This window comes from Ranitomeya imitator, chromosome 1 (assembly GCF_032444005.1).
Source record: "Ranitomeya imitator isolate aRanImi1 chromosome 1, aRanImi1.pri, whole genome shotgun sequence".
NCBI classification, from domain to species: Eukaryota; Metazoa; Chordata; class Amphibia; order Anura; family Dendrobatidae; genus Ranitomeya; species Ranitomeya imitator.
Window position 1 is genome coordinate 859,576,362 of NC_091282.1, and position 27,067 is coordinate 859,603,428.

General features: G+C 40.8%; 1 protein-coding gene across 1 annotated transcript; it reads right to left on the reverse strand.

The window, feature by feature from the left end:
• Positions 1-26,281, reverse strand: DUSP4 (dual specificity phosphatase 4). Its single transcript, XM_069742139.1, has 4 exons — positions 25,775-26,281; positions 5,209-5,351; positions 4,172-4,391; positions 1-3,723 (listed from the first exon to the last, which is right to left on the reverse strand). The coding sequence occupies exons 1-4, from the start codon at positions 26,193-26,195 to the stop codon at positions 3,347-3,349; spliced, it is 1,161 nt and encodes a 386-aa protein (XP_069598240.1). The 5' UTR covers positions 26,196-26,281; the 3' UTR covers positions 1-3,346.
• Positions 26,282-27,067: the final 786 nt, after the last annotated feature.

Sequence of the window (27,067 nt, forward strand, 5' to 3'; positions counted from 1 at the left end):
TTTATAGGTTTTTCATTGTTTTATTCTTCAATCAATCCTTCAGGCAATAAATTAAATGTTTTAAATATCAGAACACATATATACAACATACAGCTGCCCTTATACAGAATAAAATAATCCACTTTAAATGATGACAGGATATTTACAATAAAAAGTATAGAAACACACTATTGCATTAATTTTAGAATTCACAATTCCAGTGGAAAAGACTATCCTCCCCTTCCCTCCCACACTAATGCCAGCCAACATGTTTTGATGCTTATTTGATTCCTACTTTAAGTTGTGGAAAACTAAAAGACCACAGGTAGAAGAGTATGTTGTCTAAAACTAAACTACCTATATGATATTTATTGGTAATGGATGGATGATTCGTATAAACAACGCTTCTTTGCGAGTGATAACGGTAAGAATTCATAATTTGTCCAGTACTTGTTAATGTATTGATGGGGTTTCCACTACTAGACAATGTGTTAAATTTTCTTAACAGCCAATATGCCCCACAGAAAATCTAAAACATATACTTATTTTCTGGACTTATAAATGCTCAAAAGTGGACACTGTCTTTCCTAATGGTCAATTTGGTGTTATTTGTCTGGTGACCAGTCAATGGCCGCTGATCAGCTGCGGCCTTTCACTATTCCGCCAGAGTGGATGTCCACTAACGGAATACTGAAACACTGCAGCTGATCAGCAGCCACTGATTGGCGGTAGTGGAAATGTGACAATGCCATTTGACCATCAGGCTACACAGCCCCAACAGAGAAGTAGCACTGGTCCAGGAGGCAAGTGTATACGTATATATTTCACATGTTGGCACAGTTAGCTTAGTTGGAAAGTGTTATCTTGTTATCCAGTAGCGGACAAGCCCTTTATTAAGACATGGCACCTTTTTTTCATGCCATAAACAAACTGGTCTTTCTAACCTGCAAGAGTGACACTCAAATTTTTTGGGGGGAAAAGGGAGAGGGGCGAGTGGGAAGAGACCTATTTAGCTTATGGATTTTGTGAAAGTGCAAGTAGCTCGGATCCCCAGATCCCAGTAAGCCACATAGAATATATAGAAAAGAGTGGGAAGGGTGTTGCTATAATGAAAATTGTGTGACATATAGGTGACTTATGCTACCCTACTTTTAAAACCATTTAGATGACAAAATATCCTGAGGAAATTGATGTAATTTCAAGTTGACTCATTTACTAAAGCGACTGCTAGAATCAATGAGGCCCGTGAGCAGATTAATATATTACTTCGTGACTGTTGTGCTTCAATAAGAAAATGTGTGTGCTAGATAAAGACCTAGTTGATTAGTTAGGCAGTTGTGTCAGATTAGTTGTACCCCTGAACATTTAACACAATGATACAACCACTGAACAGCGAGGTGGAAGTAATGTAAAGGTCTTATTGCGGGTGGATGTAACTGCAGTAAACTACTGTCACCACAGTGGAAGTAAAGCTGTAATGGCTTCTCCATTATAAAGGCTTTCATTAGGACTGGAATGAATGATTAATGACTTGTTAATTGCACGATTTAGAAGCTTCCTCTGGCATTTCCGAGATGAATTTGGAGTTATATTTATCAGCTTGCTGAAAAGAATGCTGTCAAAATGAAAGCAATGTTCATAGCAAAATGGGAAGACAAAATTTTGCGAAAGATGTTACGGAAATGTTACCCACCAAGACACAGGTGTCAGCAACAACTGAATGAAGTTTCTGGCTTTCTGACTCGACATACATATAATATTTCACACAATCACAGGAAGAGTCAAAGGGAAATATTACTTATATTTGTGGAGCTGACAACTCCAACCTTAGGTCTTGAAGTTTTAGGGTGAGGTTTACATCAGTTATTAAAACCTTCTCTTAAACCGAACTAATGTCAATTTAAAAAAAACATGCAACTAATTAAAGAGGAAGCTCCAGTGCAATAAAAAAAATAGCTGCTTGATTTATTAAAAAGGGAGAAAAAAGCCATCGAAATCTACTTCGCAAAGAATTACCGACTGAAAAGAGATAATGGTCCTGTATAAAATGTTACTATGTAAGAATTATGCATGCTACAACAATATGATCAGGGAGTCAACATGAGATTATGCGTGTGTGTGTGTGATTGTATAGTCTTGATTTTTTTTTTCTTTTAGACTGTACTCTTCATTAGGTTTTTAGAATGACACATTTGCCAGCCCGATAAACAATATACAAGGGTGGAGACTATATTAAGGCATTCAAATACCACCTTATGGCCATTTGTCAATGCAAACCAATGAACAACACAGTCGGTTTAAATAGGATACTAAATACACCAAGAGGATAATTACAGGTCTGACAATAATGTCGGACACATGCAAATACTGAATGTGGTAAAATCTAAGGGCACGTGATTTTTGGACATGGTTGACTTGCTTGCCCTTGGCAAGAGGCAGCATCTTTAGGGTCACATGAATATGGAAATCACTCCTACGTTACCATAATCAAGAATGTTTAGTCAGAAAACAATGCACTCTGCCATATACAATGTAGGAGGGGTCATGTCTAACACTATGTCGAACAGCTGGCTAAAAAATTACATACATTTTGTAAAGCCAGTATACACCAAGCTTACTTCATGAAAATAAGTCTAGGGCCATATTTCAAACCCAATAAATACCCTGGGTATCTGGGTAAAACATACTGAAAAACATCAACATTTATCTTCTTCGGTAAGAAATACTATAATGGTGCCTAAATAACGCCATTCAACACAACAGTGAATTGCTGCCATTTTGTGTCCAGCTACGATGGTTAATGCCAAAAGTTCAATCTAACACCTTCTTGTGCTCTTGATTAGATTATATAGAAATATTATTGTTCAAGAAATGTTGCTTTTCTTTTCCTTTTATTGCATTTTGATACCTTGGAGGACAAAGTTTTCAAATACAAAAAATAAAATTGCAGTTTGAAGCTGGAAGGTGGAGGTGGGATCAAACAAAATAAAAAATAGGCACTTTGGGAAAATGGAAAATTTCCCAAACTTTATCTTACTTAAAACTTAAAGCTGCCCTGAAGCCACTTCGTAATAAAAAAGTAATAAATACAAGTTGAACATGAAATATCAAGGTTTATATATAAATATTTATAAAAGCAAAAAGAGAAGAGAAACCAATAAAATCTACAAATAAAAGCAAAACACTACAAGCTCAAATGGCTTTGGACATGGAAAAACTTAAATTATTATTGCTTATTGGGTTTTACCCTTTGATTATTTCGGAATTGACATTTTTCCTTGATGAAAATTCAGCTTTTTATATAAAAGATCTTTTGGCCTAAAATAGCCAAAACTGGGTAAAGTCAGATGCTTCACTTCCCGCACTTTTAGCAACTGGGTGAAGTTGTGATGGGACTATGAAGATAAGGAAGGCTGCTGGTAGCTGCTACTGATACTGGAAAGCTGAAGACAAAAGGAGATGTCGGCGACGAGGAATTTTTACTACGTTCTAAAAGAGTAGCCGAAGGACTGGCAGCCTCTGTAGCGCACGTAGTGGTCAAGACCTGAGATTCAAACTGTAACAACTGTCCCATGAAACTAAAGTTCGGAGAGATTATGCTCCTGCGCTGCTTCACGAACTCAAAGGCTTCTTCCAATTTTACTCTTTTCTTCATCATTAGGTAGGCCAAACAGATTGTGGCAGAACGAGAAATGCCAGCATGGCAATGCACAAGTACACGTCCCAGATTAGTTTTCACTGAATCTGAAAAAATAAATACAAAAACAAGCAACTTTTAATCATTGGCAAAAACAACATGTAAAGCGCTGACCTTTCCTTACAAATGTTTCTATAGTTCTTTTGCAGACATTCATTAAAATATAAATATCTGTTCAGCAGTATTGCTATATTAAACATTAACCGATTATGGAATTTCTTGTTATTTTTTAAGGGAGTTTCACTAACCAGTTTCCTGTCCCTTACGATACCATTCTAGCAATTTCCTTTACAAACTTGTAATCTGCACTATTTAGATTTTTGAATTTATATTGTAATTCTTGCCAACAAAGTATTATGTATTTTTTTTTTATTACACAGTACATAGAATGAGACTATTGGGCTATCTCTATATGCAATTCATGACTTAATAAATTAAAAAAAAAAAAGAAACTTTTTGTGGCAAGAGGAAACCAATTCTTATATATCCACTTACCAATATATTCTATTGCTTCCATGAACCAAGAGCTAATGTCCGCTTTATGATTATCTTCTACGGGTATACATTTATACTGAAAGTGACCTTCAAAATGGTTGGGGCAATCAGAAGATACATTCAGTAAGGCGGTGATACCTAAGGCATCCAACATATCTCTTCGGGCAGCATGATATGCACTGCCAAGGTAAAGGAACGGCAAGATCTCTACTGGACCACCCTGTTCAAAACAGAAAAAAATGAGAATATTAATATGATATTTCAGCAACTATGTCACCTCAAAGTCCTTTTTAAGATTTGCTTAAATTTTTACTGACATGGGAAAAAACATGAAACCTAGAAGTGACTTATGCAGGCAAGTCATCTTGTATCTTACTGAGAAAACAAGAGTAATGCAGGCCATACACAATAGATAGCAATAGGCTGAGCGATCATCTAGCTCAGTGTTCCCCAAGTTCGGTCCTCAAGAGCCACCAACGGGTCATATTTTTAGGATTGCTTTAGCATTGCCCAGGTGAGAATTCCATCATCTAGACAGGCACTAATTCCATCACCTGGGCCATACTAAGGAAATCCTGAAAACATGACCTGTTGGTGGCTCTTGAGGACCGAACTTGGGGAACACTGATCTAGCTGAAATCTCTCTTGACTTCCCTAAACACAGGAATGCTTGGCTCAGCCCCAATAAAAAGGGCAAATTAATTCTAACTGCATGTCCTCAACATCACTTGTTGGGGAACACTCAAGAGGCCCCCACACACACATAAGATGGTTGGCCGATCCTGCTGAAATTGATGTTCTTCCAACTTCTAACATGTATGGGGGGCCTTTAGTCTCCACCTGATCTGTTCGATTTTTGTCTTTTGTCATTGGTTTAACAATCATTACATCTGAGGATGTAGTGGTGTGCAGTGCATTCCTCATTTGCACCATTTTAAAACTTGTTGCTCACTAGTATTTTAACAAAAAAAAGGTAACAATTTTGCTTATTGTGTAGAGCATTTGTACATTGTACATAAATTATTCATCATGGTTACCTGATCATGTAGTGGCGTTGTACATGAACTGAAGCCTGTTTCAGCAGGTTGAATGCTGGTAGAGGCAGGTAGTGAAATACTGTTTATGGATTTGGATTTTGCACAGAATTCTGGATACTCAGATTGAAATCTCTCATATCCTCCTGCAACACAAAAACAAAACAAAACACTGTTTAAAAAGCTATTGCAACTCAGGAGAAACCAAATTGGATGTGCCAATATAGCTTTACTACATAGAAATGGCAGATACTAAAATAACGTCTTATAAAAAGATTATCTAATGACAAATGGAGCGGAGGGCTGCAATTACCGTATTTTGCAAAGGATGAAGCAAAAACGATCTGAGAAAGGTTGAACTGCTTGAACTTATGTCTCTTTTTCCAAGTAAGTAAATATGAAACCTTATTTAACGACAATAAAGTTATAGCACCAGGATACCATATTATTAACCCAAAATGTCAAGTGTTTTTTTTTTTTATTTTTTAGAACAGGTATAACAGTATAGAGAAAAAAATATGGATAATTCATAAACTGGATATATAGAAAAAAAAAAAATCAACAGAATTGGTGGGAGCTATAAAAAACAATTGTGTTGACTGTATATTCACTAATGGACAGCTACACAAAGAGCTGGCTATGCTTTGATGAGGCATATCACAAGAAATCAAGAGGTCCACCTTAGACAATAGGTAACTGCACAAATTAAACAAGAGTGCATACCACAGATAATGCTGTGGTTTTGCATGACCATTAATAAGACATCTTAAAGGTACCTTCACACATAACGATATCGTTAACGATATCGTTGCTTTTTGTGATGTAGCAACGATATCGTTAAGGAAATCGTTCTGAGTGACAGCGACCAACGATCAGGCCCCTGCTGGGAGATCGTTGGTCGCTGAGGAAAGTCCAGAACTTTATTTCGTCGCTGGACTCCCTGCAGACATCGCTGGATCGGCGTGTGTGACACCGATCCAGCGATGTCTTCACTGGTAACCAGGGTAAACATCGGGTTACTAAGCGCAGGGCCGCGCTTAGTAACCCGATGTTTACCCTGGTTACCAGCGTAAAAGTTAAAAAAACAAACACTACATACTTACCTACCGCTGTCTGTCCCCGGCGCTCTGCTTCTCTGCACTCCTCCTGCACTGGCTGTGAGCGTCGGTCAGCCGGAAAGCAGAGTGGTGACGTCACCTCTCTGCTTTCCGGCCGCTGTGCTCACAGCCAGTACAGGAGGAGTGCAGAGAAGCAGAGCGCCGGGGACAGACAGCGGTAGGTAAGTATGTAGTGTTTGTTTTTTTAACTTTTACGCTGGTAACCAGGGTAAACATCGGGTTACTAAGCGCGGCCCTGCGCTTAGTAACCCGATGTTTACCCTGGTTACCCGGGGACCTCGGGATCGTTGGAGAGCTGTCTGTGTGACAGCTCTCCAGCGACCAAACAGCGACGCTGCAGCGATCGACATCGTTGTCGGTATCGCTGCAGCGTCGCTGAGTGTGAAGGTACCTTTACTGTCAGCAAAAGATGAGCCAGGACTGCTACACTGTCAATCTGTGACTATATCCAAGGATTTTAATATACAGTCCTTTGAAAATAATGTCTTTTTTTTTTTTTTTTTAATAAAGCAATCTGATTGGAGACTAGACATGATGGGATCAGGTGCAAGGAAAGATGGCCATGGTGACACTTAAACTACCGTACTTTTTCATTATCGAGATGTTAATTTGCCTCACTGGTGAGAATTTAAAGGACTTGTCCACCTTTGGGAGACAATATTTCTCTGAATTTTTTTGGCACAAAATACAAGCATTTTTTTGTAATCGGGTCACTTAAATTTTGCACCATTGGTGTTTTAGAGGCTTTGTTTCCCTACACATTCAACTTTGACGTCGTCTATAGTCATAAATAAGCTTAGAGGAGCTCAGAAAAAAAGACAAAAACAACCTCTGGGACAGACCCTCACAGCTTGAGCTCACTGATGGACTCCTTTTGCAGCCAACAATAAACTGTGGAACACAGACTATAGTAAGCAAATGATGGAGCATTTTTCATGAAACCAAAGCGCAAAAATTATGTTAACCTAAATATATATATGCACATAACTATAAGTATATGTAGATTCACAATATACAGAATCCCTCAAAACATGTAACCAAAAGGTGGAAAGAAAGAACAAAAATATATATCTAAAATATAGAGCCAGAATCTAGTGAAATAAACAAAATCACATTGTATGATTTTTAAATAATTAAATTATATCTTATTGCATGAAATAAGTATTTGATCACCTACCAACCAGCAAGAATTCCGACTCTCTCAGACCTGTTTTTTTTTCTTTAAGAAGCCACCCTACTCTGCACTCATTAGCTGTATTAATTGCACCTGTTTGAATGCGCTACCAGTATAAAAAGACACCTGTCCACACAAACTCCAACCTCTCCACCATGACCAAGACCAAAGAGTTGTCTAAAGACACCAGGGACAAAATTGTAGACCTATACAAGCCTGGGATGAACTACAGGCTAATAGACAAGCAGTTTGATGAAAAGGGAACACAAGATAACTGTCCATCTTCCTTGGTCTGGGGCTCCATGCAAGATCTCCCCTCAAGTGGCAAGGATGGTTCCCAGAAGGATCAGAAATCAGCCCAAAAATACACAGGAGGACCTGGTCAAGGATCTGAAGAGAGCTGGGACCAGGGTCTCAAAGATTACTGTTAGTAATACACTATGCCATCATGGATTAAAATCCTGCAGGGCACGTAAGGTCCCCCCGCTCACACCAACACATGTCCAGACCCATTTGAAGTTTGCCAATGACCATCTAAAGGATCCAGAGGAGGCATGGGAGAAGGTAATTTCGTCAGATGAGACCAAAGTAGAACTTTTTGGTATCCACTCAACTTGCCGTGTTTGGAGGAAGAAGGATGAGTACAACCCCAAGAACATTATCCCAAACATGAAGAATGGTGGGGTAACCTACTTTGGGGATGCTTTTCTGCAAAAGGGGACAGGATGAAGGCACCGTATTGAAATGACAATGGATGGGGTCATGTATGGCAAGATTTTGGCCAACGACCTCCTTCCCTCAGTAAGAACATTGAAGATGGGTCGTGGCTGGGTCTTCCAGTAGCACAATGACCGTAACACACAGCCAGGGCAACTAAGGAATGGCTATGTAAGAACCATTTCAAGGTCCTTAAGTGGCCTAGCTAGACTCTTGACTCGAACCCAATAAAAAAAGAAAAAAAAAAAAAAATCTTTGGAGGGAGAGGAAACTCAATGTTGCCCAGCCACTGTCTCGAAACCTGAAAGATCGTGAGAAAATCTGTATGGAGGACTGGGCCAAAATCCCTGCTGCAGTGTGCCAACCAGGTCAAGAACAACAAGAAATGTCTGCCTTCTAAATGCAAACAAGGGTTTCTGTACCAAATATTATGTTCTGTTCATTGTATCAAATACTTATTTGATGCAATAAAATGCAAATTTATTATGTAAAAATCATACAATATGATTTTATGGATTTTTTTTTTTTTAAAAGGTTCTGTCGCTCACAGTTGAAGTGTATCTAGGATGACATGTGTACTTTATAAATAACTATATCAAGAATAATGTAATAGTGTACTTTTCCATCGCCACAAAGCATCAAACATGTAAATGTATGCTTCATCCAAAACGGGTTGCTTGGTTTCTAATAAATGCTAAACTTGCGCTGCAGATAAAGCATGGAAAGCTGTGTGCACATTTGTGAATGAACCGTAGGGAAAATCTGAGTGGGAGGCAAGATTAAAACCTCGGCTACAACTGGAAACACAAGCCCAGGAAGGAAGCGAAGCAGCTGCCTTGTTTTAATTTCCCAAGGGTGGCTCAGAATTTTCTGAATGGACCTAGGTTGCAACTGCATCCAAGGAAAGACTTCCCACGTCCATTAATTATCGTCAATATGCCTGCAGCGAGAATCTTTGCTGACAGTCTTATCCAACACTGAAATTATTCATATTAATGGCAAAGCTGCGCAGAACACTATCAACGAATATACCAGTTGCATAGATCAGTTTCTATGGCAGCAGGCAGTATATCAGCAAGGGGGATGAACCAAGCTAGCATGAAAGGAAGAGATTAGGTCATCTCAGCTGGTTAGTCACTGTATATCGCAAGCAGCGGGTTTTATGCAGATGGACGACAAATGCATTATAACAACAGTCCAATAGTAATGGAAATGTGAATACTGCCGCTGCACTATCCCCTGTCATTCTAAGCCTCGCAGGAGTCCTGGTAATCAGCCCTCTACCAACCAGAAAATGATGGCATCTTCCAAAAAAATAAGCCACTACTTTATATGATGATAAATACACAATTCGATCTGATAGCAAGATGTCCCTATGAGATTAAGAATCGTATATATTCAAGCAGCATTTTCACATTTTTTTTTTTAGCGTCAAAATTGCACATTTTTGTGCTGCTAAATTTTCCACGAGGAAAATCTTGTCCTGTCTTTTGCAGGACAAGTTGTACTTTTTAACGACACCATTGGTTTTAACATATCTTGTACTGGAAAATGGGAACAAAATTCCACGTGCGGTGAAATTGAGAAAAAAGTGTGATTCCAGTTTTTTTTTAACCATGTTAACTAAATGCTAAAACTGACCTGCCATTATGATTCTCCAGATCATTACGAGTACATAGACACTAAACATGTCTATGTTCTTTTTTAAGTGGTGAAAAAATAATCCAAATGGCTACATTTTCCGAGACCTATAGCATTTTAATTTTTCGTGATACGGTGCTGGCTGAGGGCTTATTTTTTGTGCGCCGAACTGACGTTTTCATTGATACTATTTTGGTGTAGATATGATCATTTGATCCCAGTTATTGCATTTTACTGCAATGCAGCGGTGACTAAAAAAAACAACAAAAAAACTAATCCTGGGGTTTGAATTTTCTCGTTACGCTGTTTATTGATGGTGTTAATTTTATTTGATAAAATCAGGCGGTTCGGAACGTGGCGATACCAAATGTGTGTATATTTGATTTTTTTTTTTTTTTTTTTATTGCTTTATTTTGAATGGGGCAAAAGGGGGGTGATTTGAACATTATATATATATATATATATATATATACTAGATGGCGGTCCGATTCTAGCGCATCGGGCATTCTAGAATATGCATGTCCACGTAGTATATTGCCCAGCCACGTAGTATATTGCCCAGCGACGTAGTATACAGCACAGAGCCACGTAGTATATTGCCCAGCCACGTATGTAACAGGTTAAAAAATAAAAAATAAACATATACTCACCATCCGAGGGCCCCTTGTAGTCCTGGAGCTTGTGTGCGGTGCACGCGGCAGCTTCCGGTCCCAGGGTTGGTATGAGCGCAGGACCTGTGATGACGTCGCGGTCACATGACCATGATATCATGGAAGGTCCTTCTCGCATACCATCCTTGGCCCCGGAACCTGCCGCTTGCACTGCCGAGGAGAGGATGCGACGGCAGAGGGTGAGAATAACTTTTTTTTTTTTATTATTATTTGTAACATTAGATCTTTTTACTATTGATGCTGCATACGCATCATCAATAGTAAAAAGTTGGTCACACAGGGTTAATAGCTGCGTTAATGGAGTGTGTTACACCGCGGTCCATTAACGCTGGCATTAACTCTGTGAGAGGGCTGACTAGAGGGCAGTATGGAGCGGGCACTGACTGCAGGGAGGAAGGAGCGGCCATTTTTCCGCTGGACTGTGCCGGTCGCTGATTGGTCGTGGCTGTTTTGCCGCGACCAATCAGCGACTTGGATTTCCATGACAGACAGAGGCCGCGACCAATGAATATCCGTGACAGATAGACGGAAGTGACCCTTAGACAATTATATAGTAGATATATACATATATATATATATATATATATATACATACATACATACACTTTTTGCATGCTTCAATTGTCTTTATGGGAGACTAGAAACTGCAGTTGTCTGATCGGCCCTGCCAACTCCTCGGTGAACTGCAATCACGTGACGGGGTCACCAATGGGTAGGATTTCCATAGTGCAAGTTAAATGCCGCTGTCACGAGATTGACAGCAGAATTTAGCAGGTTAACAGCTGTGGGTGGATCGAGATTCCACCCGTGGCTGTTAGAGGCACATGTCAGCTGTTCAAAACAGCTGATATGTGCCAGAAAAGATGTGGGTTCAATGCCAGAGCCCACATCAAAGGGAGAGATTCCGAAGTGGGCATACTATTACGCCCAACGTCAGAAAGGGGTTAAATGAAATATCTACAGCAGAAACCTAATGGTTTTCTCAAGTCTGTATGCAAACTAACTCGAAAAATAGTCAGTCTATATTTCCTAGACTGTCAAAACAGACATGGGATGGTCACCCAAAATAGTTAATAAATATGTCCCACATGTCAACTTTACATCAGCACAATTTTGGAAAACAATTTTTTTTTGTTCGTTAGGACGTTATAAGGGTTAAAAGTTGACCATCGAACCAGCAATTTCTCATTTTTCCAACAAAATATACAAAACCATTTTTCTTTTTTAAGGGACCACCTCACATTTGAGGTGACTTTGGGGGTGTCAATAGGACATCTGATCACTGTGATAGGGTCTATCACAGTGATCAAAATGAATCAATAGGAAAAATCTAATGTTGCAGGGTACCGTCCGACAAATCTCGGCAGGCGCACTGTGCATGCACCCATTTTTTTCCGGAAAGATGATGTGCAGGGCTGGGGGATGGAGCAGGAGGGTCCAGCGATAGCGGAGGTACCGAGGGACCCCATTTCTCTCTCCTCGGATATGCTAGAACATAGAGGAGAGAGAAATGAATGGAAAATCGGACTTTTGTGATCGCCGTTAATCGGTGAATAATGGCGATCATGTGACTGGGGACGGTAAAAACCAACCCAAATCATGTACTCCGGGGTCTCAACTAAATAAGTATACACTTATTTGTTGGTGCAGTTAAAAAGCGGCTCTGAGGAATAAGTACCCTTAATTGCTGCTGTTAAAGGGACTCTGTCACCTGAATTTGGCGGGACTGGTTTTGGGTCATATGGGCGGAGTTTTCGGGTGTTTGATTCACCCTTTCCTTACCCGCTGGCTGCATGCTGGCTGCAATATTGGATTGAAGTTCATTCTCTGTCCTCCATAGTACACACCTGCACAAAGCAATCTTGCCTTGTGCAGGCGTGTACTATGGAGGACAGAGAATGAACTTCAATCCAATATTGCAGCCAGCATGCAGCCAGCGGGTAAGGAAAGGGTGAATCAAACACCCGAAAACTCCGCCCATATGACCCAAAACCAGTCCCGCCAAATTCAGGTGACAGGTTCCCTTTAAAAGGCGTATCGGCAGTCAATAAGGGGTTAAAGGGAATTTGATGAAAAAAAAAAAAAATGTATTTCCAGCTCCTTTTGTTCCATAAAATCTGTAGGTTAATGATATAAAATTCTTTAAAAATGACAGCATAATAGCATCCAGCATGTATGTCCCTTGCACCCAGAGGGGCTAGTTTGTATGGGCAGATGCATTTCGAATCTTGCGGTTCTTAGTCATTTCAGTGATTTATTTAATTACTGGACTGATTGGGTTGTTTTGAATAAAATCCCTGTTTGATCAACAGGAGATTCTCATCAGAGGACTAATAAACCTGATGTCATGTAGTCAAACCTGTACATGAGCTCTATATAACCCCTCCCCCACCACCGATTGGGAGCCTTTGTATACACTGGACACGGACTGCCAATCAACGGTGTGGGTGGGGTATACAGAGCTTGGAATTCAGAGAACTGCTAGATCTGCAGCAGATGAAACAATAATTTTATCAAAATGCCAGCAAGCAGCTCAATAAGTGACAAACCGCTGTTATCAGGGTCTCTGCCCTACAGATGTGCTGCTCTCAGATTTTCCTATGCGGCCGCACACTCCAGTCTGGGTGCCGGAAGCTGCGCCGGGTATTGCCGTGCGATACTCATCCGAGTCTCGCGCAAGTGAGTATGAGCCCTTAATGTTAAATTCAAGCAAGGCAATATATGCAATACACTGATGTAAATGACAGAAAAATATAAATAATGGAGTGTAATTTCAGAAGTGACTTGATAAAGAAACACAGTGAATGTAAAAAAAAAAAGCCATGATTTCAAACAAAACATTTTTATAGTTTCCTGGCATCTACATGTTTCATCTTGGCCGAGTCAGAGGCTGCATATCTTTTTGCTGAACCCCTTCACGCCGCAGCCCATTTTTCATTTTTGCGCCACATGAGGGCTTGTCTTTTGCAGGATGAGTTGTAGTTTTGAACGACACCATTGGTTTTACCATATCGTGTATTGGAAAACCGAAAAAAAAAATTTCCAAGTGAGGTGAAATTTTAAAAAAAATTCTCGAGGTCACTGAGTTCATAGACACCAAACTAGGTTCTAGGTTATTTTTTATTTAAGTGGTGAAAAAAAATCTAGAGAAAAAAAAAAAAGCGTCTCCTTTTTTCCTGATCTGGGGCCGGGTGGGGGTTTATTTTTTTGCGTGCCAGCCTGATATTTTTAATGATACCATTCTGGTGTAGATATACAGTAATCTTAATCGCCTGCTACTGCATTTTAATGCAATGTTGCAGCAACCAAAAAAAAACGTAATTCTGATGTTTTGACTTTTTTTTTCCCCGAATCAGATTAAATTTTTATATCTTGATCGATCGGGCGATTCTGAATGCGGCGATACCAAACATGTATATATTTTTTGTTTTATTTTGAATGGGGTGAAAGGGGGGGGGGGTTGTGATTTAAAAAAAACAAATAGGTTTAAAAAAAAAAAGATTTTCTTTTCACTTGGCCTTTCCGGCGCCTGCGCACTGCAGTACTTTGCTCTGCCCTCAACAGGGCAGACAAAGTACACCTGCGCCAGAGCCACAGCGTGAAGACCAGAAGAGGACGTCATGGAATGAAGATGGGAGGCACCGGAGCGGAGACACCCATCGGAGCAGGACTGCCCCTGGGTGAGTATAATCTAACCTCTTTCTCCTCTTTCAGGTAACATCGGCGGCTTATCTACAGCATTACAGAATGTTGTAGATAAGCCCCTGATGACGGTGGGCTTACCTCACCATCGATTTTGGGGGTGACAGGTTCCCTTTAAGTAAATCCCTCTCGTTTCCCAAGAATAATTGTATGTTTATACATAGAAAGGCAAGAGATATTTATCATGTTACATTTATATGCATATAACTATATCAGTATTGGTAATATTGGTGGTAAATTTATTACAACTGGGCTACATTAGCGCCCATTCTCTGGGCTCAGCACAGAGCTCAACCATCCACTCTGGGGTATCCAAGATGCCACACGCATACACGAGTTCAGGGGCCACTCACACAGATGAGTGATTGAAATTACTGGGGAAAGATTAATACTAAGTGCCCCGGTCCAGGTTAATTTGTATAGTCTCTGTGGCAATGTACAAGTTCATTTTACATAAATAGGCACATTTAGATAGCACAAGAAATACATTTTAATGCAGGAGTAAGGTTGTAAATACCAAATGGTGGCGGTTTAAACAGATTCCATTTACCGTTATATTTCAGTTGGACTGTCAGGTCCCAAAACACTATCAGACGTTTTCAGTTGATAGACATGATTAGGCCTTGATATTAGCCAGATTATCACCCCACAAGTTACTCAGAGGTTAACGGAAGAAAACAAGGACTTCTCTAGCATCATTTTATATCAGTGGAGCTGGAGAAAGACTTTCTATTTGGTACTTTGAGAAAAAAATCCCATTTTGTATTTGTAGGCAAAATTAACCTTATTAAGTTTCAACATATATTTCCAGAAAACATTCACTACCATCCTGAATGAGTCACCTGGAAACGTATATATACTCATAATGCAATAATCTATTTAACTAGATCTGACAATGCAAACAAATACTACTGTGGACTATCTTTCTGCCATGTACACATTATAAACAATGACTAATGCTACTGCCACCTACTTACACATTGTGCAAGCAAAAAGAGAAAACCCAAGAGGTTGGCAGATTAGGGCTCATGTTTTCTAAATACTTTTCATGTTAGGGTACCGTCACACTATAACATTTCGATCGCTACGACGGTACGATTCGTGACGTTCCAGCGATATTGTTTTACGATATCGCTGTGTCTGACACGCAGCAGCGATCAGGGATCCTGCTGAGAATCGTACATCGTAGCAGATCGTTTAGAACTTTCTTTCATCGCTGGATCTCCCGCTGTCATCGCTAGATCGGTGTGTGTGACACCGATCTAGCGATGCGATCCAGCGATGCGTTCGCTTGTAACCAGGGTAAACATCGGGTAACTAAGCGCAGGACCGCGCTTAGTTACCCGATGTTTACCCTGGTTACAAGCGTTAAACTAAAAAAAAACAAACAGCACATACTTACATTCTGGTGTCCGTCAGGTCCCTTGCCGTCTGCTTCCCGCACTGTGACTGCCGGCCGTAAAGTGAAAGCAGAGCACAGCGGCTGTGCTTTCACTTTCACTTTACGGCCGGCAGTCACTGAGTGCGGGAAGCAGACTGCAAGGGACCTGACGGACACCAGAATGTAAGTATGTGCTGTTTGTTTTTTTTTAGTTTAACGCTTGTAACCAGGGTAAACATCGGGTAACTAAGCGCGGTCCTGCGCTTAGTTACCCGATGTTTACCCTGGTTACCCAGGGACCTCAGCATCGTTGGTCGCTGGAGAGCTGTCTGTGTGACAGCTCCCCCCCCAGCGACCACACTACGATTTACCTACGATCACGGCCAGGTCATATCGCTGGTCGTGATCGTAGGTAAATCGTATAGTGTGACGGTACCCTTACTTTGCCCTAACAGACCAACCTGAGAAACCATATAATGAAACACTAATCCCATCTCAGTAAATGCAGAAAGGGTGTGGATTTGCCACAGATTTCACCATTTGTATTGTGAAGGTTGGGGTCTAAGGGGTTAGGTTTCTCCTTGTGGAGAATGACAAGCCAAGCCAGGCATGTCAGTGTGAAGAGACTTCTAAGCCATGCATGCTCCTATGGGAAATTAAATATGCCAAATTGTCTCTTCAGAGAGGAAGATTTCTACAACTCTAGTGCCACCTATTGGAAGCAACGATCCTAAAAGTCAGTATCAACTCCTTAAGAAGCCTTGCAATATGACAGGATAAATGCCAAAATTAAGATTCTGGCTTGGCTGTTATCCTAAGTCATACAGGAAGGCTATAGCAAGTTGCACATTGTAAAGGTTGAAATCCATGACAATAACAGACATAGTCATGCTGCATGTTTCAAATTTGCAGTGAGTCAATTTATGCTACAAGACCTCCACTACTTTGAGCAGAAAGCAAGACACAGCAAAGTCTTCGGTTTAACATAACGTAATCTTATCAAGGGAGTAACTGGTTTTCATTTTTTTTTTTACATACACATTAGGAACATCTTTTGTCGATACTATCATTTAATAGATAAAACTAGCAATTAATTACCAATACTATTGCTGTGTTGTGCCTAATGTAGGGACTTAAACTCCCATACACATTAGATAGGAGCTGGCCAAATTGTACAATTTCAGCAAATCATGGGTGTGTATGGGTGCCCCTGACCATCCAATAGATGTCAGGAGACATACGGTTTAGGCAGTGGAATTCAATCATCCAATCCTTTTGTTTGACAAAGAGCTTCCAAAAGAGTCTGACAGCGGCCCTCAGTGTTAGGCCGGGGTTACACTTGCGAGTGGGATACCAGAAACTTGCGCGAGTCTCTAGCATCAATACCCAGCACTGCCGCCAGCCTCGGGACCAGAGCGTTCTGCTGCATGTATTTCTATGCAGCCGCACACTCCGGTCCCAGAGACAAAATACGGTAATGGGGAAGACATAGCTGACTAATTTTTAACTCTTACACCATCTAGTTAACGTCACAATTTGCGCCATTTTGTGCAGCGTTTTATTTAACATGCCCATTTCCTTGCAAGTAACACCATTTTCCACTAGACCACACACATAAATCAAAAAGGTGTCTAAAATTCATAATCAATGTGGTGAAACGCAGACAGAATTCTGGTGCATCTATAGGTTAGTGAATCGCCCCCAAATATTTTTTTTTTTTTAACTTTCATCTTTCAAATAAAGTTGAAACACTTGCATCTGCTAGAATATCAATTATTTTGTTATGCAAACACAATAGATATTTTTTGTATTTTTCTTTTTACACTTTAATCTTTCAGAAATAATATTTATAAATTATTATTTATTAATAATGTTTTTCCGTTAAAGTATGGCATTTACAAATTTATCACCAGATGTGAGCGAGCTAATTATGACTAGGGTATGTTTCCACGGTCAGGTTACATCATAGTGGAGGGGATATTATGAAATCCCATCTCCACTATGCATTCAAAGACACAGGTGGCAGACCCGCGTAACCGGACACGCGTCTTTATGGACCGCAGCATATCTAGTTATCTTGCGAAGACACTCAGTCTCCGCAAGATAAATTACATAGTCTATAGGATGCGGTGATTCCACATGTGTTCAGTGAGCACATGTGGAATCACCGCTCGTACAAAAGCTGCCAGCGCTTTGGACTGCGTCCAAAGCACTGTCATTCCGGACCGTGGAAACATACCCTATGGGCTCATACTCACATGCGAGAAACTCAGATGAGTCTTGCACGTCAATACCCGGCACTGCACCCGGCCCTCAGGAGCGAAGCGTGCGGCTGCATGCATTGCTACGCGGCCGCACGCTCCGATCTGAGTGCCGGGTGCAGTGCCGGTAGTGTCTGGAAACGCTAGCTGCCGGGATCATCACGAGCATCGGTAACGCTGCGCGGGACGCTGGAAGGTAAGAATATTGCGATTTTTAAATTTTTTTAAAATTATATTTAACATTATATCTTGTTACTAATGATGCTGCATAGGCAGCAATAGTAAAAAGGGCAAGCGAGAGAGAATTTCCCTGACGAGAAATTCTTCCGCGCATGCTCAGTTAGAAAAGACGGCATCCGTTGCTGGATTCCTGCTTTTCATAGTCAGCAACGGATCCTGCGTCCATAGGCTTCCATTATAGCCAACGACGGGCAGTGCAGGATCCGTCGCTGAGCGATTTTCGCGACGTGCAGAAAAAACATTCCTCTGAACATTTTCTCCACCTGACGGACAGCAATCTTCTGACGGATCCAGTGCATGATGGATGAAACGGATGGCCATCCGTCACAATTTATCGCTAATACAAGTTTATGGGAAAAAACAGGATCCAGCAGAAAAATTTGCTGGATCCTGGTTTTAAAACAAAACAAAACAAAAAAAAAAAGACAGATTTCGACGGGAGCTCAAAGACGGAAGTGTGAAAGAGGCTTTGGGCTGCATAGCAGGGGAAAAAGTCCTTTATGCTGTGACAGTTGTTGCAATCGGGGCTGTGCCAGGTCTAGATGACGGTTCCAGCAATCACCAACACTAGGTATACACAAGTGATCTTGAGGTCCTTGGATAAAGAGCTTGAAATAGCAGAAACTTCTGCTTTTTTTGGTACAAGGCTGTGAAAGATCAATACAGCTACTGCTATGTTGTGCCATGTCTTTACAGCACTGCATGGCTCATTAATGAAAACGGATCATGCATCAAACATTTGTGCAATCTTCTCAGCCTAACAACAAGTAACTGGTCAGCCCCTAGTTGCACTGTATCATTGGTTCAAAAGGACAGCACCAAGGTGTCAATTTTTTTCCCAAAGGTGAAATGTAGCAATACCAAAAAACACACAGATCTGCTGAACTTCTATACAGTCCTTTCAGACCCGTTAGACCATCAATGTAGCATATCCAAACCATGGGGGGAAAATGTTTCATTTGCGGTCTTTCTGAAAAAATGTTTGCCAATATTTGTGACATGTACCTTTTTTTTTTATTAATGTATACCTTTTTCACATGTAAAGCGCCATGGGATCAATGGTGCTATAATAAATCATAACAATAATAATAATAATAATAATAATAAACATGTACCGAAAACTCACAAGAAACTTGATGCATCTCTGAATATGTCTAGAGAGGTTTCCTAAATAATTGCTCCACTAATTTGCAAAAATTTAGAAACTTTGAGAATAAGGTGCAGTCATAAAGCTGGGATCATGTGCCAATTTTCATCACAACACTGGATACAGTAAAAAAAACGCTCTTTGCTGCTGCTCATTGCAACATAATGCAAATGAACAGGCTTCCTCTGCGACTCTCGCAGGGTACCACAGCAGTGACAAGCAAGTCGCAAAAAGCCAGGACTAGTTGGATTTTTGCAATTTGCTGGTCGCAGTCACGGTAGCCTGAAAGTCACAATGCAAGCTCATATACCTGCATTATAACTGCAATGTGGTAGCATGATACATGCATGGTGCTGCTGCATTCTGCATAAATATGTCGAAACCGCAGCAATTCCTGAACATGGGAACGTACACTTAGGGAAACTAGGTTCTTTGCTTCTAGTGTGTAATCTACCTCTTCATTTAATTCACTGACTGAAGAGGTCACACTAGCTTAGCAGCGCCTAACTTACCATTAAAGGTTCGTGCAAGAAAAGTGGATAGCAAGGATATGAGTCCATATGTAAAAAAATAAAATAATTCAAACAGGTATGTTCGGAAAATCAGAAACTGCCAATGTATTGAAGCAACCTCATTTAGTCGTTGGAAAGCCCTTTAACTAAGAAAGTCTGCCAGAAGACTCCATACAATAGTGCAAATGAATAGTATCACAAAGTATGGATAATAAACAGTCATGTGTATTTCTTTAACACAACATTTGCCTAGGATTAAAAGGGCCTAACCACTTGCAAATACTAGATCCTGAAGGCTAGTAAACAGGTTGTGGGACAACTGCCAAAAAATTACCAAACCAAAAACAGCTGACTGCTCAAATGACCAAAAAGAAAATGCAAGATCACACCAACCAGGATATTTTCACAGCCTGACAGACCTAAAATGGCTTACATATTAATGCTAGGAGAAAAGGGGGGGTAAACACCATTAGGAGATACTCTATTGTCCAGAGTGGAGAGTAATTTTCCAAGGGAAGCTGTTGACCAGTTCAAGAAGTCCAAATTGTAATCTTACATAGATGGATATTGTCGGATATTGCTTGTAAAAACAAGCTCATTTACAATATAAACCAACTAAACAGGCAAGCAATATATAAGCTCCGCCATACCAATTATACTGAAAACCCAACAAAAAAACGGACAATAGAGCTAAAAATTGTATACATTTATTCAGAATATAGTAAAAATAAATCAAATGAACAACAATAAATAGCCAATGAATGGAGACACAAGAAATATTAAGACACAATAGATACAGGCAACACACTAATGCCCCTTCCAGGTGAGAAAATGTAGCAGAGTATATAGATGGCCAATGCATATAGAACTGATCTGGGTAAGATCATATAATACAGTGCAAAGTGCAAAAAATTATAGGGAGCAATATCCTCCAACCATAATGGTTGCTCAGATCAGTAAATACTTTAGGCTAACAGATTTAATACTTGAAAAGTAAGTCAGAGAAGAGGATACGAATAGACATGCCAGAGTAAGAGAAAACTAAGGGGCCAAGAATGATACAGGAAAAGAACAAGTACACATGAACGAACCTGCACCTGGACGCGGGAGGGGAGCCCCGACGCGCGTTTCACACACTTGCTTCCTCTGTGAAATTGGCTATTTCCGGCTTTACCTTTTTTTTTTTTTATTGGGGGGGGTTCTGTAATGCTGTAGATAAGCAGCCGATATTACCTGAAAGAGGAGAAAAAGACGTTAGATTATACTCACCCAGGGGCGGTCCCGCTGCGGTCTGGCCAAATGGGTGTCTCCGATCCGGTCCGGCGCCTCCCATCTTCATTCCATGACGTCCTCTTCTGGTCTTCACGCCGCGACTCCGGCGGAGGCGTACTTTGTCTGCCCTGTTGAGGGCAGAGGAAAGTACTGCACTGCACAGGCGCTGGAAAGGTCAGAGAGGCCTGGCGCCTGCAGTACTTTGCTCTGCCCTTAACAGGGCAGACAAAGTATGCCTGCGCCGGAGCGTGAAGACCAGAAGAGGACGTCATGGAATGAAGATGGGAGGTGCCGGAGCGGACCTGAGACACCCATTTGACCAGACCGCAGCAGGACCGCCCCTGGGTGAGTATAATCTAACGTCTTTTTCTCCTCTTTCAGGTAATATCGGCGGCTTATCTACAGCATTACAGAATGCTGTAGATAAGCCCCTGATGACGGTGAGCTTACCTCACCATTGATTTTGGGGGTGACCGGTCCCCTTTAACTACTTAGTATCAACAAATATCTATTATTATTCATTATATTTCTTCCCAATTGTACTATTTCTTACTTTGGCATATTTATTATTTTTGGTCCCATTGTGGAACCATTGATACTATATTGCTGGTACTATTCATCTTGTCTTTATTGAAATTTTGGTGCGAGATTAGGGTGGTGACTGGTTCCATGAACTATTAGCCTACATACTTAATACTGCTAATTATATATATTATATATATATTAATTCTGAGATTAAGTATATATGCAGCATATTGGTTATATTAAGTGGCTATTTTGATTGCAGCCTGCTACATTTTCTCACCTGGATGTGGCATTAGTGTGTTGCCTGTATCTATTGTGTCTTTTAATATTTCTTGTGTCTCCATTCATTGGCTATTTATTATTGTTCATTTGATTTATTTTTACTATATTCTGAATAAATTTATACAATTTTTAGCTCTACTGTCCGTTTTTTTTGTTGGGTTTTCATTTACAATATGCAGCCATTCTAGAGATATTATATCACTTATTTACAGCCCATTGCCAGAAGCCTCAACACCTCTGCTGTAAGCACAGCGCTGAAGCTGCCCACGATTAAGAGGCAACAACACGCTCCAGCGATGCTTACCAGCTGTAAAATATATACGGTACGTGCAATAGAAAACAGCTTGGAAGCACTGGACATGTTCTGCTGCCAGCAGTTTTTGGTCGGTCTCCATGGCAACAAGGTATAAACAAAAGAAGAGTGTTAAAAATCAAGTACAGATGAAAATGTTAATCAGCAGTAAATTTTGAAATTGCTTTGGATTTAAAAGCACTGCCCAAAAACACCCATTTAGGAAGATGGGAGTAACTATTTGAATGGCATCCTAACATCTACACTCCTATATTCTTGCAACTTTTATGTCCAGTGTATTTAATTTATTTACTATACACATAATTTCCATGCACTCAATAGACTGTCTACACTTGAACAAAGACTGCTAGCCAAAAAGCATTTTAAGCTTGGGGCAAATGTTCATTTCATGATTACGAAATGCCGGAAATACCTAAATATTAAAAGGGAAACTAACAGCTGATTCATTATGCTCAAACCACTAACATCATGCACGAGAGAACAATTCTATCATACCAGCCATGTATGCGTTACTCAGAATCATCGCATTTCAGAGAAAATATACTAGGTGAATTGGATGAATAGTCCACGACTAGGTCTCTTGCTGCTGCCCTTGACTGACAGGTGTCTGTCTGTCTATAGGGAGAGAGCTGTCAAGTCTAGGAGAGAAGGCAGGGAGAAGTCCCTATTCATACATCCGTCATTCTGGTACCGTACGTGTGTCATTCGTTTCTTTCACTGATACCACAAGTACCCATTAATTATATGTCAGTGTTTTACACGGACCGTGCGTCTGTGTAAACCACACAGAGACATGGCAGTTTTTTCTGGCAGCACGAGAGCCAATACAAGTCTGTGGGTCCGTGGAAAACACATACAGCACACAGATGGCATCTGTGTGCTGTATGTGTATAATTTTGCAAGGGAGAGGAGAAACTGTATCATTTCTTTTGCTATACCGGTAAAACACTGATGACACAGGTATTGTTTTTTTCAGGTACCGGTTTTATATGAACGTTTAAACAGGGCCTTACATGCGTTTTTTGTCTCTTGTTCGTAGGTCATGTTTGAAACAAAGCTGCTTTGTTTTTGATACTCCTTGGTATTTGCCTTTAACAAAACTTATTGATCTAGTCATGTGCGGATTAAATGCTTTTTTTTTTCCCCTGCGGATTTTCCACATCTAATGCAAGTCTATGGGAAAAATCCGCACATAAAACTCAGTGACATGCTGCTTTTTTCATGAGTAAACGAAAAAAAAAAAAAAAGCACAGAGGGCATGAACTTTCTATAAATCCCATCTACTTTGCTGGAACTGTAAGGCCATGCATTTTTGAAGCGGAGAAAATACACAGCTTGATAAACTCACCAAAATTCTCATCGTGGGAACATAGGCCAAAAAGGCCATTTCCAAGTTTAGTTTTCTTCGGAAATCTTTCAGTGGCAAAAGTGGGTGTCAGTGCTCAAGCACCCAATTCCTAGAATGCGGAGGCCGAGTGTACTGAACACTGGCAAAATGTTTACTTCACATCGGAAAGACAAAAAAATGATAATTTCAGTCTTGCCTTGTTTGACATACATATTATTAAGCACTGCAGTCATCTCATTCTAGTTACTGGGTCTTGGTCAACATAACCCCCCCAACCCATGTCATTCTATAATATTAGGTAAAAAGGGGTGTCTTGTGTGAGAAGGTACTCAACTATGTACAGGAAGACTGTATGTAAAGAACAAAAAGGTTTTCAAAAGTGAGTAAGAATCTAGAATGTTAGCGCCATAAACCGGACTAGTGTATGTTTAGGTAAAATAAATAAAAAATTAATTAAGAACACTGACAGGAAAACAAGAAAGGAAGTGGCTTGCCACACACACATATATCGCTGCCATTAGCGCATGACTTCTTATCTCTCCGGCTTCTTCTACAGTTAATGTCTGTTCTAGATGATCAGAAGGGGTTAGGCAAATATTTTTCCCATGCTTAGAATTTATATCACACTTTACTACGTAGAACGTCCAGACAGATTCAATCTTTTGTTTATGCATTTTGTCAATATACGTCAGTAGCCATTCTGTACAGAAAAAATGATCTACGTGCACAGCACTGTCACATTTACAGAACACCAGAGCTGGCATAAGGTTTGTCCTTTTCCTTTGTTCTCAACAGTGTATTACTTCATTAAAAAAAAAAGATAATCAAGACATCCTGTCCCTACATTCCACCAAATATTGACCCCCATGTGACACTGAACTGTGGCTCAGTTCTAGAAATAAGTAAATTAGAGAGAAAAGCCTTAACAATGTGGCATTGTACGTTACAATAACAGGAGGCTAATTGCTATTGAGGGCTTCCTCGATTGTCAAGAAGGCAACAGCCCTTGTGTCCTTTCATTGGATAATACCAGGCTGAAGGTGTGGGGGTAGTAAAGAGCTGTTAATAGACAAGAGAGGAATTCTAACATTGGATGGGAAATATTTTAAGTCGGGGGGGGGGGCCTTGTCATTAACAAAAAGGCCCTGTTAAGGGAGAATTTATTAAAACCATTGGGAGGTCCCGGAAAAGAGGTCAATGTCATAAACAATGGTTGAGATATGGAAAAGCAAAATTATGAATGGGAATGACTAGTTACCATCAAGAAGTTATGAATGGAAGAAGATGGCTACAGGCAGAAAGCCTTGCTTTACTAACAAAAAACTATACATTTTGGGCAGCAAAAATGCTGCGTGCTTACTGTCAGACTGTAGCTTTGCTAAATCAACTGTAACAGATTCTAAACAATAAGAACATGTATAAGAAGAATGGAGCGAGCAATGGTAAAGAATTCACGTAAACAGATCGTTCATCTGACAGCCCTGTGCACAGAATACAGCATTGTGGTCCAACGCACATGAAAAGATCAAACAAGGGAATAACATAAGGCATGTTCTCATAGGGGGCAGGAATAGGGGTCAAGGCCGAGACCGAAAAGAGCAGGTGTCTCACTGTTAAGACTAGATTGAGAAAATATCACTGGCTAGCAATGTAATCTGGAAGATTTTACAATTCAACATGGTTCTGGGTAGTGACACCTCTTTAATGTTGGGCTGAATATATATACTATATTCTATGCAATCAGCTCACTGGAAAAGAATTTCCACATTTTTCATTAGTTGTATAAATACATATAATATATATTTTAGACGCACACATTTTTCATTAGTTGTATAAATACATATAATATATATTTTAGACGCACACCCCTCATTCTATAAATAATAGACGGAGCGAGGTCATGTTACTCATTAGCAAAGTGATAGATCTATTTCATTATATAAACCCCCTGCACTATTGCTTTGCCCGGATTTGCAATCATTCCTGTGGGTAAATACAGTGAGGATATGGCATATAGATACAAGGACAGCGGTTATTTGGGCTTTTTCAGTAGCTTGGGGTGTAGAATTTCACCGGATTGGGCCATGTCGGTCAGCCATCTTTGCAGGTAATGTGACCCTGGAATGTTTGGACACACTGGGTACCAGGTATCATGGAGAATAAATGATGTGACTATGTTACACGTTTTCCTATGGGTGGCCCCTTGCGGCCCGGGGGCTAATACACAGTAGTATATTGCAGCACCCTATGGGTGAGCCACCGTACCTTTGAGCAGGCAGATGTCCGCGCTGTCAGCGCCCTTCCGCAGAGCCTGCACCACCAGGGACACGGTGCTGTCCTCCCGCAGGGACTCGGCCCGGGGGCTCCTCTCGTCATACACGATGACCGCGGAGTAGAGTCCTGACCGCAGCCTGCGCAGCACCTCTTCCTCGTCCTTACTGCCCGCGGGCAGCATCTGCTCCAGGCTCACGGAGCCCTTGGCTCTGCGCCTCACGATGGTATTACAGCGCACGTTCACCGAGCCCTGGATGAAGCCTGCGCTGTGTGCCAGGAAGGGTCTGCAGTCCAGGAGCAGGCAGGTGCCGGAGCCGCTGCTGCGGTGACTGCCGGGATACACGGCCTCCCTCTTCAGCAGCCTCTTCAGAACGCTGCAGTCCATCTCCCTCAGCTCCTCCATGATCAGCATAATACCAGCAGGAGCCAGCACAGCGACTACCCGGGCTCCGCACTGACGTGCTGCTGTCTGCACCGCCGACGAACGAGTGACACGGCTCAGCCGCACGTTGTCCTAGTCCCCGCCCACAGCTGGGGGAGAAGGGGGAGGGGCGTTAGGAGCTTGACCCTGCACGGTCCCCACAGCCTGCAGGGACCGTGTGCTCAGTGCGGAGCAGTCATTCGGTTGCTATGGGCAACTACTACTGTTCTAATGCAAAAAAAGGGGGCGACTACTAAATTAAAGGGGTCTTTAACCCCTTTACCCCCAAGGGTGGTTTGCACGTTAATGACCGGGCCAATTTTTACAATTCTGACCACTGTCCCTTTATGAGGTTATAACTCTGGAACGCTTCAATGGATCCTGGTGATTCTGACATTGTTTTCTCGTGACATATTGTACTTCATGACAATGGTAAAAATTATTTGATAGTACCTGCGTTTATTTGTGAAAAAAACGGAAATTTGGCGAAAATTATGAAAATTTCGCAATTTTCCAACTTTGAATTTTTATGCAATTAAATCACAGAGATATGTCACACAAAATACTTAATAAGTAACATTTCCCACATGTCTACTTTACATCAGCACAATTTTGGAACCAAAATTTTTTTTTGTTAGGGAGTTATAAGGGTTAAAAGTTGACCAGCAATTTCTCATTTCTACAACACCATTTTATTTTAGGGACCACATCTCATTTGAAGTCATTTTGAGGGGTCTATATGATAGAAAATACCCAAGTGTGACACCATTCTAAAAACTACACCCCTCAAGGTGCTCAAAACCATATTCAAGAAGTTTATTAACCCTTCTGGTGCTTCACAGGAATTTTTTGAATGTTTAAAT

Coding starts and splice junctions, on each gene's coding strand:
- DUSP4 (XM_069742139.1), bottom strand. CDS start 26,195: ATGCTGATCATGGAGGAGCTGAGGGAGATGGACTGCAGCGTTCTGAAG. Junction 5,352..25,774: donor GGACATCTGCCTGCTCAAAG/GTACGGTGGCTC, acceptor TTTGTGTTGCAG/GAGGATATGAGAGATTTCAA. Junction 3,724..4,171: donor GGAAGCAATAGAATATATTG/GTAAGTGGATAT, acceptor TTATTTTTTCAG/ATTCAGTGAAAACTAATCTG.